The sequence below is a fragment of the Fulmarus glacialis genome, unplaced genomic scaffold, assembly GCF_000690835.1.
Source record: "Fulmarus glacialis isolate BGI_N327 unplaced genomic scaffold, ASM69083v1 scaffold11815, whole genome shotgun sequence".
Classification (NCBI taxonomy): Eukaryota; Metazoa; Chordata; class Aves; order Procellariiformes; family Procellariidae; genus Fulmarus; species Fulmarus glacialis.
The window spans coordinates 22,023-34,301 of record NW_009212362.1 but is presented as its reverse complement, the minus strand read 5'-3'; the positions used below and the strand labels follow the sequence as shown (position 1 = coordinate 34,301).

At 40.1% G+C, this 12,279-nt stretch overlaps 1 protein-coding gene across 1 annotated transcript; it reads left to right on the top strand.

The window, feature by feature from the left end:
- Positions 1-776: 776 nt before the first annotated feature.
- On the top strand, positions 777-6,248 carry RERGL (RERG/RAS-like; the record flags this gene model as incomplete). Its single annotated transcript, XM_009577856.1, has 3 exons — positions 777-850; positions 4,725-4,867; positions 5,966-6,248. Coding segments are annotated over 3 exons (500 nt in total), but the record flags the coding sequence as incomplete, so codon positions are not given.
- Positions 6,249-12,279: the final 6,031 nt, after the last annotated feature.

Sequence of the window (12,279 nt, the reverse complement as noted above, 5' to 3'; positions counted from 1 at the left end):
TGCCAACACCAGTTCTTGTCTTTGTAGCTCAGTTGCTCTGAGGAATTATATTGCAAACAGCTCGTTAGTTCAGTGCCATGAACACAAGTTGGTTACATTTGCTTAGAACAACCCACTGCTTAAAATAGCAGTGATGGTCTGACTGCACTAGAGTTGCCAGGGTTGCTAGTGCTGGTGGAGAGTCCTAAATAGGAGAACTGACACTATGGAAATATCTTAAGATCTAGTCTAGGGACATGATCCTGTAAATACTATTGATCTAATGCTACCTAGCATGAGAAATCTTAAAGTACCAGATTTCATAGTAAATAAACATTACTACCAAATAATTACTTCTGTGCAGAATCAGAATTTACACATAGGCTGGCTTACTACTTTCATAATCCTGAACCTTGGTAGCAAGCTAAGTAATCATCAGCATTTAGCTGATTCTGAGCATTGTGCATCCCCTTTGCCTCCATTTTGGAAGAGGAAAACTAGGGTCTAAAAGTATTCATTGCACCGACACTTCCATGGGAACACAACAGTCAAGTGATGTGGTCAGCCTGGTTGGGCAGCTCAGGTGTTGCAAAATGAAATAGGCTTGTTTCCAGTGTCAAAAAATAAACCAAAACCCAAAACAACCAAACACAAAAAAAACCCGCAAAACTAAACAATACCCAAGGAACTAAATGTCCCCTCAGTATTAGTGAATCTCACCTTTGCCACCTTTTCTTTTGACCACTATCTCCAATCACACTAATTCTGGTTTTCTTTGAATGCCATGTGTCTTTTAGAATGCATCTACACTAAACACTTATGCCTGGATGGGAAGCAGATACACTTGGAAATTTATGACCCTTGTTCACAGGTAAGAATTTTAGGGGGGCAAAGAAAGGCTGTTCCTCATTCTACCTGTGTAATGGTAGGAAGAGTTGGGGGGTTACAACCTTTCTGTCTGGTTCTTGGAATTTGTGCTTGATGTTTTTTTGAAAAGACTGAAATTTTATAGTTGCTGTGGCTCAGAACTGCTGAGTACTTTCCCATTTCATGGAAGAAGCCCTTCGTTGCTTAAATTTTCTGTAAATGCTTCTGCGTTTTTGGAATATTACTAACAGAAATCTCTTTTCCCACTTCTGCATTATACAGACAAATACAGAGATAAGTTACAGGATGCAGTTTCCTCAAATGCCCAAAATGGATGAAATTTAGTTTATAAAGCAAGCAGTTTATTAAATGTCTGCAGAAACAGTCAAAGTAGGTAGGCCTGGAAGTAAGACTTGCATTCACAGAACAGATCCAAGGAGAACCATAATGCAGGCTTGTACATGTCGACAGCTGAACTTTGATCACAATAAACCACTTTGTAATACAGCTTTTTGTATTTCTTTCCTGCTATTACAGGAGTAGAGAAACTTTGGTACTGTGTAACACATGCAGACCTAGGTAGGTCTGTCTGACTAATAGCATTAGCTCACAAGGTTCTTTTTTGGGCAGTGATCTTGCCTCTTGCCAACTAGGATAATGAATGCCAAAGCACTGAAAGTCTGACTCAGACTTAAATTCAAGGACTTAAAAACTTAACCCAGTGAGCACATAAAATGAACCACCACACAAATCAGCCTGCCTAGAGACAGGCAACAGTATTGCTTGTCCCATGGCAATGGGGATCCTGAAATAGTCACTGTGCCATGTTACACTATAGACTCCTCCCTTGCCATACAATCTGTTAGAAGCTACTGTTTCCACCTACCTCAAACCTCTTTCCTAAGCCCACTTATAGCTTCCACTTACTGTCATATTAAATCCTGTGGCTTATGAACACTTTATTAAGATACTTGAAACATGAGGAGTAGCAGCTATCTAGGGTAAAGCAGATTAGACTACATTATGGGTAGAGACTTTGTTTGCTACGGTTTTGGCATGTTTTTGCTTTTAAGGAGACCAGAGACCAGCTGTGTTAAGGGCAACTCCTCTTGCCAGCATTCATTGAGCTCTCTTGTCCCAGTTCTTCCTTAGGAACAAGGCCTAACTTTAGCTGTTTGCTGCCTTCTGCTATTCTCTTCCCGACTTCTCTTTGGTGCCTGCAGAAGAATAGGCAGCAAGTAGTGATGATATTGCTTTTTTGTCTGATGGAACTGGTGATTCTAGAAAGAGACGGATGGGGTATGGAGGTTCTGTATCCCATGGGGAAGAAAAGCAGGTTCTGAGAGGAGGCGAAACTAGGGAAGGAAGAGTCCCAATTTTTGTTTCTGCTTCCTGAAATCTTGCTGCTCTCTGAGGCTTCCCTCTAGTAGCTGGATCCCTGTTCTGCAAAGCTCACTGTCTCTTTATCACAGGTTCATTAAGGGAAAATCCTGCTTAACTAACTTAATTTCCTTTTATGACAGGGTCACCCATCTAGTTGACCAAGGGAAGCCAGCAAAGGTGGGGGTTTTGGATTTTAGCAAAGCTTTTGATACTGTCTCTGACAGTATCAAAATGTCCAGCATATAGCTAGACAAGTCCATAGTACATTGTGTGAACAGTTGGCTGATGGGTCAAGCTCAAAGAGTTATAGTAAATGGGGTTACATCAGGCTGGTGGCCAGTCACCAGTGGGGTTCCCCAGGGCTCACTTTTAGGGCCAGTGATCTTTAATGTTTTTATAAATGATCTGGATGCAGGAATCGATTGTACATTAAGTAAGCTTGCCAATTATACTAAAGTAGGAGGAGCTGTGGATTCCTCAAGGGTAGAGAGGCCTTGCAGAGAGATCTGGATAGACTAGAGAGCTGGGCAATCACAAAGCTTATGAAATTTAACAGGAGCAAGTGTCGGATTCCCCACCTGGGATGGGGTAATCCTGGTTATAATTGGGGATGAGAAGCTGGTCAGCAACCCTGCGGAAAGAGATGTGGAGGTTTGGGTTGATGGCAAGTTGAATATGAGTGAACAGTGTGCCGTGGCAGCCAAAAGGGCTAACTGTGTCCTGGGGTGCATCAAGCACAGCATAGCTAGCCAGTCAAGGCGATTGTCCCACTCTACACTGTACTGGTGCAGCCCCACCTCAACTAGTATGTGCAGTTTTGGGCACCTCAATATAAGAAGGACATCAAACTCTTAGAGTGTGTCCAGAGGAGGGTGACCAAGACGGTGAAAGGCCTCGAGGGCAAGAGTGACGAGGAGTGGCTGAGGTCACTTTGTTTGCTCAGCTTGGAGAAGAGAAGGCTGAGGTGTGATCTCATCGCAGTCTACAACTTCCTCAAAGGGGGCAGCAGAGTGGGAGGTGCTGATCTCCTCTCTCTGGTGACTGGCGATAGAACAGGAGGAAATGGAATGAACCTGCATCGGGGAAGTTCAAATTGGACATTAGGAAAAGGTTCGCTGAGAGCATGGTGGGTCACTGGAACAAGCTCCCCAGGGAAGTGGTCACGGCACCAAGCCTGCCAGGGTTCAAGGTGTGTCTGGATGATGCTTTTAGTCATATGATTTAGTTTCGGGTAGTCCTGTGAGGAGCAGGGAGTTGGACTCCATGATCATTATGGGTCTGTTCCAACTCAAGATATTCAATGATCAATCTGGGAAACAGCTGTGACACACACAAGTCACCTTTTCTGCCCCTAAACCTGCTGCACAGTCACCACAATATTAAAAAAAAAAAAAACCAAACCTGTTGTATTAAAGATACTGAGGTATTCAAATAGTTCTGGAAAACTGTGTCATCTTTGCTTTTTCATGCATCTCCTTTCACTGCCAGTGTTCAGTTACCATCCCTCATGGTAAATTGCAGCCTTCCCAGTACAGCTGTTTATGATGCTACAGTGTTGCCCTGATGCTGAGCTAATCAATGCAACTAGGGTGGTATGTTGGTGGAGGCTATGCATTGCAAGGAGCAAAATAGTAAACTAGTGAGGGAACAACTTAAACAGTCCTCAAATTACTATCCAAGATGAGTTTTCCACAGAGCAAAAGTAAATTTCCTTTTTTTTTTTTTTTTTGGTCAGCTTCCAGTATTTTACCTATCTTGGGTCACATGGTCTTGCTAGCTGCTGCTAAACCATCTGCAGGGATAAGCTAATTTAAAGTAGTTTTGAAATTACATTTGTTAGCTTAATGGGCAGCTGTTGCTTTCTAGAAATCAGTGTGATGCTTTCTTGGGGTGAAAGGACTCAAGGACTGGTACAACCCCATTATCACTTGCGTGCCTTTTGTCACCAGTTTTGTTAAAGTCAACTGCAGCTTGAAAGGAGATTTTTTTTTTTCCCTAGCCCTATAGAAATTTATCCTATGGGTAAATACTGTTTCAGACTTGAACAATGCAAAGAAGAAACAGAAGAAATGAGTGGGAACAAAGAATTTTTAACAAATTAAGCTCACTGCAGTCAGAATATTAGGAACATGCAAAACAGAGCTATAACCAGAAAGAGCACGAATACTGGTGGCTCCTGTACCTTTCATTCTCCTGTAACTCTGCAGAATATTCAGCATTAGCAATGGCTGTACAGGTTATGCAATTTTACTGCTTAAAGTGTAAATGTTTCATAATGAATTTGTCGATGATCCAAAGTGCCATCTGTAGTGAAGGTTATTTATTAGGCTTTTGGAGCAGGACTCAGCTGAATTCAATGCCAGCACCTAGACCTATTAATATCTTTTGCAAGAAAAGATACAACATCCTCACATTCACAGTGACAAAGAAAATGCTCTGAAGTGACAACAGTGACATTCTTTTTGCATGTGAATTTGAACTTCTTTCAGCCACAGCGGGGGAAGCTCTCCCTCACAGACGAGCTCCACTGGGCTGATGGATTTATCATTGTTTACGACATCAGTGACAGAGCATCATTTGCATTTGCAAAAGCATTGCTGTACAGGATCCGAGAGTCTCACATAGGAGCTTGTAAAAAGTAAGTGGCATTATTTTTGTTTCCCTCAGCAAACATACAAAAAAGCTGAGAACATTTCTGTGAGCTGTAGGCATCCTAGTAGCAATTAAAATCCAGAGGCATCCTATTGGCATAATTACAATACCAACAGTAAGGTACCTGAAGGTAAACTGTATTGCAAATTGCAATCTATTTCACTGTATCCAAAGCCAAGTACATCAGGATTTTTGTTCATATTTCTTACAGCACTACTATTTAAATAATTGCTATAAATCTGTCTGCTGTGATTTACATGGGTAAAAAGCTGGCATAGTCAGCTTATGCTTTTACTCCCCCACTCTATTACCAATGGAGATGCACCAATGTGGGGGTTGAAGAAAGCATTTCCCACAATATATGAATCTAATACCATGAATGTCTCCTAAACTGCCTTTAGCGGTGACCCCAACATTATTTGTGCACATGGGTGACCATATGGTAAGAAACAAACTACTTACTTTCAAAAAGAACCACCAAAATTGCAAGTCTGAGTACATGTGGTGGTGTGTCAGTCAGCTGAGGTGCTTTCTAAATAAGTGAAATCCTTTCCTTGTATCAGAAGTGGAGTAAAAAAAAAACAAACACAACACTTTTCTGTCTGTTTTACTGCTGACCTTTCGTAATTAAGGTTTCCCTGGAAGGAGTAATTTTAGCAAAAACTTGGAATTAGGATTCCTGTGTTTTCTTCTGAATTATGCCACTGACACTGATGCATCTCTTTGACTCTATGCTTTTATCTACAAATGGAGATAATGATCAGCTTGCATCTTCCTGAAGTCCAGGAGCTGACAATATACTCAGCAGTATAGAGTATGAAAACAGCAGTGGATGAAAAATACATGAATTCACTGAGTAGAGGAACCTAATGAAAACTTACTGATAGAGAATAGCTTGTCTGGAAAATCCTTTGATGTTTGACTACAGCAAATGGAAAACTATAACTCTACTTAGCAAGGTTAGCGGGTTGATTTGTTCTTTTGCAATGCCTATTATCCTGAACATACATACTTTTCATACACACTCTATATAGCACAGTATTGTAACATATCTTTTCTCTAATCGGAACCTTTTTGATTTCAGAATGGTAGAGTCATCAGTATTTTTGGTTGGTAATAAACAGGATTTATGCCACATGAGGGAAGTTGGCTGGGATGAAGGACAAAAGCTGGCAATGGATAACAAGTGCCAATTCTGTGAACTGTCTGCAGCAGAACATTATCAGGAAGTTGTGGCAATGTTCACAAAAGTCCTGAGGAATATCACCTCAAATTTCAAAGTGAAGGAAAAGAGACGACCAAGTGGATCGAAGTCAATGGCCAAGTTAATCAACAATGTGTTTGGAAAGAGAAGGAAATCTGTGTAAAACATGGTTAGTCTTGAAGTAGGAATAAGCTGAAATAATGGAGCACAAGCAGCTCTTGGGATTCAGTAAATTTCCTTCAAAGGTCAATGTCTGGAGGAGTAAGACAGTAGAAACCAAAGGTGGGAGATAGTATGGTCAAGTGGGCAGGGTCTAGACCTAGAAGACCTGACCTTTTATTTCCAATTCTGCTACAGATTTACTGTGTTAGGGCTATGTCACTTAAAGTCCAAGATGCTCCTCTCACCCTTTATCTCATAAGTTCTTCAGAGGAGAGTTTTAGTCTGTATTTATTCAACACCAGCATGGTCTTGGATGGAGCTTCTAGGTGCGACTGAAGTATAAACAGTTATTTCCAATAAACTCAGCCTTGCTTGATCAAAATCTTACTTCAGAATTCTGAGAAGTAGTTGGGTTTTTTTGTGCAAGAACAACTTGCACTAAAGAAAAGCAAAATACTGCTGCTGTATGTGATAACGTATTTGTGTTAAACTCAAGGAAGGGTGGCTCAGATCCTTGTGTGCCTAAAGATGCCTAACACCTGCTGAAATTCATATGGATTAAATGCTTAGACACCAAATCTACAAAAGGTATTTACCTGCAAAGCTGCCTTGTAGAGGCACCAGAAGTAGGGAAGCAGATAGATAAACTCAGCAGTATTGTCACCTGTTTTAGTATCTTTTTTTTTTTTTTTTTTTGAGTGGTGAAAGAAAGTAGAGAAGGTTGAGGAGGGTGGAAACTGAAATGTTTGTGAAATGTTAGTCAGTGAGCATTGAACTGGTTTTGGCAAGGTCATTGTTTAGTGAAATAATTTTATGGCTAGGGCCAGTGTAAGGCCAGTGTAACATCTTGGGCTGATCACTTTCACAGAGCAGTTTTCGTGGACTGTAACAAAGTTTCCTTACCTGTAAGGTGAATGTGCCTGTTCAATTTTAGATGGGAGTGGAAGCTTGAAAAGCACATGGACTGGTAAAGAGCACAAGTTCTTTGGGATGTCTGCCTGGATTTAAAGGTCAGCCTGCTGGTAAGACCTGTGCTCCTAACTTGCATAGAGTGTTTTTCCTAAGGACCAGTGTCTTTATAACTAGTCATCGCTATGGTACTGAAATGCCACTTGAGAGAGCACTAAGGAATATGTTAGCTACACTTCTCAAATGTGGATATTAAACATCAGATGGGTCTAAATATGTTGTCAATTGACATTCAGAGCTCTTAGTGTAGACTTAACTTAAATAAGGGCTTAGCCCAGCGTGTTTGAAAGTGCTGTGCTCATACAGAAATTATGAAAGGGAAGAGAAGTGATCTGAAGATGAATTACTGCCTCGTACCCATTCCAGAGGACAGCTGGGATTCAGTCTTTGTAAGTTGCTGAGCTGAAGCCTACTTCTGCTCTGAAATTTTACCTGCATTGAAACTGGTAAGATTACTTTATCAGTCATAGCAGAATACTGATTTTTCAAATGTCTACCCCTGTAACATAAAAAAACCTCTATAATCTTAGCATTACTGTTGTAAAATAAAACTAAAGCACATTGTAATAAGCATTGACCAAAGATCACTTCCTTTTTTTAAGGAAAAGACACTGTTTATTTCACTTAAGACTACAAATATCAGAATATAGTTCTCAGTGTTGACAGGAACGGTGTTGCTTTATTTCTATGCAGATGCTGCTCTGCCATATCAGGAGTAGTGTATTTAACTGTATTGTCAATATCTAGGGGTCTGAACTTGAAGACGACTCATGTACACCCTTCAGCTTTCCAGCACACACAGAATTCCAGAACTACTAATAGACTGTTGATCTGATAGGTAGCTGTATCTCGCCAGCTCTAGCATTGCCAGATTCGAGAACTCTTGTCTGTATTTACTGCTACGGTATTAAATAAACTGGATATGAGATGGATGTATTAATGTTTGCTTTTTTTTTTTTTTGTTTACTCGGGTATAAAGCTACAGACTTTTTGTTTTGAGTACTGTAGAAGTGAAACACCATGCAGATCTGGAATTCAAATTAGAAAAAAATAAATCTGGGAATCAGACACTTGCACAAAAGAGAGCCTCTAGCTGTGTTTCCTTACACAATGAAGAAGCCTTCATGTACCTTTATACAGTGAACAGTAGAGAACTTTTTTTAAAAATTTGTTATCCTTTCTTTCAGAACAGCTGCAGAGAAGCTAATTAGTTTTGATTTGCTCATATTAATGGGAATGTGGACTTCCACATAGGTGGAGTCTGCAGTATACCCCACAGTTTTCCTTCCCTTTTTGTCCAGATGGGGTAAGTGTTGGAACACAGAATGGCTGTCTTCTGGCCCAAGTGCTAGGTTGCACTCATATGAAAACCAGCTGAAACAGCTGCAGGATGCATTTAGACTTAAGCGTACTAAAGCACCCAGTATAGACATAATTTGATGTTCTTAGGATCAGGATTTCACTTGTCTTTTATTGCTGGTAAGTGCAGATGAACAAGAGTGCAGAATTTGGGAAGGAATTCAATTTTAAAGCAGTAAAGCAGATATACGCTCTCCCTTTCTAAGTATATTTTATTAGTATTTATTTTTTTAAAAGTGAAGTTTTAAAGAACAATAAGATACTTCAAAGACTGATATATATATATATATATTGCTAAGTGTTCTTAGAGTTTTAACAGTGAAGGTCATATGTTACTGGCTCAGCCACATTTGAAAATGCAAGCAAGAACCCTGCTTGCATAACGAAGTAAATGATGTAACTGATGTTTGATGCTCACCTTGACAGTGACATCACCTAGAGCATATTGAACGCATTGAAGAGAGTGGAAACAGAGCTATTTGTGTTGCCACAGATTGCTTCAGCATATGACCTCATCCTTTCTCACCAAAAGATTTTGGAATTGCCATACAAGAGTTAAGTTTCTTGCTGTCATGTCTGGAAGACCTTGTTTATATGAACTTTCTAGTTTCAGTAAAATTTTGCCTGAGAAAGGCACTCAGATTTGATGTTCGTTCTTCCTGTGTTCAACTTTTTTTTTTACTTTAGAAACAGTGACGTAAAAGCAAAGAGATTCTAGTGAAGTATAAAGGTAATAGCCCCTGGCTCCCAAATGCTGTCTCTCAGAGAGCTTTCAGGTGGTTTTTGAAGCTCTTTCTCACTATAGTTTTCAAGTAAACAATCAAGACAAACACAACCTCAGCTCCTTTTTCTGCTGTCATGTCTGTATGCATTAAACTCTTTCTTTTTGTAAATCCCACTATAGTCACATTCACAACAGGGCAGATGGGAAAATGTCACAGAAAAACTTAAAGCATGATACTCCTGGAAGAAGGAATAATTAAGTGCAGTATTGAGTAGGACCAGCTAAACATGCTGTTTCTTTCTAATATATTTAAATCAGCTAGCAATAAAAAAGGTGGATCAGAAGTTCTGATGCTGTGCTATACTCTGAAGACAAAAGTGACTACCATAGGTTTTTTAGCCCGTTGATAGACGCTGATTTCTAAAGTGATTACAAAGAGTGGACATTGAAGCGCAAAGACCTTGTGCATCATGCTTTCCTTTCTGTCTATCTGACTACACTGCTTTGAAGATGGTGCACCAGTAAATATTTGAAGATGTCTGATCCTGTCCAGCCAGGAGGCAGAGAGAGGGACCGATGCTGTGGCTATCATCCTGAACAGGTATGGTGCTCTCACTGACAGCTTAGTCCAGATGACTCAACGGTATTTTCAGAGGGTACACTGTAAAGAAGAGGGTATTATGAATACCACTCAAAGCAAAACTAAAATGTAGTAAAGTATCCAAGAATACACTAGCTTTCCATCAGGGTGCCTGTTGGAGCAGGTGCTTTAGGTTAATGAAGTTTTCACACAGATCTACTCTGTTTATGGATATAGGAACAAACGCCAGCTCTGATTAATTAAGTTCAAAAGGAATCCTTGCCTATCCACTCTGAAGCAAGAAATTAATTTGAAAAAAAAAAAAAAAGACAGACTACTAGAATAATCCAGAGCACTATTAAACTGCACTTTATATTAAAAAAAAGAACCCTCTACCTCCTTCAATCTGTCCACAGGAACACAGGCCTCTTTCATTGCCTTAACCTGCCCATGGAGAATAAACACAAGAAGCTAAATTTCAACATGTTGTTCAGCCAGTTTGAAAAGCAAATCCTAATTTACATGCCTAAATGTGGATCTGGGCACCTAACTGTCAACTTCTATTGTTTTACATCTTGGGTTTGATTTTTTCATAAAGAAGCAGTGCTGTAAGTGCCTGTTCCACCCCCACCCACCCCCTGCCCCAATTGATATTATGCGAGACAGGCAGGCTATTCTGGGTAGGAAGTTATTTTTAAACAGACATATTACTCTTCTCCAGAAACAGACTGTAAGTTTCTGTCTTCTTTTAATTGCTTTACAAAGTAAATTGAGTCCCTCTGGTTCTATAATTAATATCCACGTTTAGCCCTATATACTTGACATGACTTGAGCCATTTACTGCCACATTCATTTTTTAAGACTGGCTAGGAGTTCAGATACATGTTTAATTCCCGCTGAACTCTCTAAAGCATCCAGAGTTTTTCCAACGGAGGACTCTAACAGTACAGAGAAATATGTACTACAAGTGAAACAAGTGGAGAATGGAGCTGTTATCATGGGGCTTGAGCCAAATGATCTAAGCAGGTCTGTCCCCTCGTACACTCTTATGTTCATATTCAGCAGCAAAATGGCATCGTCGCTGTATTACATAATGTATTTTACTACTTGAAATAAATATAAAGGAAGCAAAAATTAAACCATTTGACCTCAAAATTATAGGCATTGTGGTATCTAGTGCAGATTTCATTTTTAATAGACACAACTGTTTAAACAGGCTTCACACAGGTTTTTGGTTGTGTGTTTTTTTTCAAAAGTGATTTCTAACTTATCAGGCGAGTTGCCTCCCAGAAGAAACTTTATTTTAAAGATGCTGTGAGCCTCTGAAAGTTTGACAATCTTCTGTCTTTTAAAAGTAACACGCCGCTTAATGCGCAGAAACCCGGCAGCTTTACTGCTTCCAACAGCTCCCTCTCGTGGCGTCTTGCTCACACTTCACCCTCCCCGGTGAGCAATGAAGCCTTTTAGCTTCTCCTCGGGTTGAAACATCAATGCTAATAAACGCAAGAACGCTGATCACAAAGTGCAGGTAAAACCCCTCCTTCCTTCCAATACTATAAAATTCTGCTATCGATTATGCTGAGCTTAACAATATGACATTTCCTAGGCTTCATTTGACAGCATCCTTACTAATAAAACTGCAAATGTTGATAAGGTTTTTCTCATAACTGACACTTCTGAGCTCAGCTGTTTCACTGAAATAAAGTTCAGCTATCTCGTCTAAGGTGCTGAAAGGTTTCCTGTTAACATACCATCCATGCATATTAATATCCTCAAGAAGGGCTTGAAAGCTTCTATCATTTTCCCAGATACACCTATGTGTCTGATAAGAGGTCTGACCTCCACCTTGTCTTTCTACAGCTTCCCGAAGGTATTATCCCCAGAACATGACAGGGAGACACGGCAGGGAGCTAATGTTAGGCAAGAGTGTTTCTTCTCTTATCTGTAAGCTGTAGTACAGATACACTACGTCAATCTTTATAGGAGCAAGGTCACTTACTGGAAAGACTCCAAGGTTGGGTTCACCTGGCCCAATATGGAGGTTCTTCTAGATTCCCATCTCAGCTAGATGCCTTTCTACCGAACAATTTACCTCATCAAGGTGATGCCTCAAATAACGTAGATGAATCACGCTCTAAAAGGCATTAAACTCTCCACCAACTATAAAGGTAATTAGGGTTGGGGATCGCTAAAGTTAGGTGAGATGAATCATGTTCCAAATATGGCCTCTTGGGGCTCTTTGCTAGCTATTTTGCTCTTCATCTTCGGCCCTACAGAGCCATCTGTCATACTTTACAACGTCAATTGCGTCCCTATGGTTAGGCAATTAACATCTAACTTGAGCTGACCATTGGGTCATTTAATGCTAAATTTATTTCATATGATTGATCAGGATGCTGG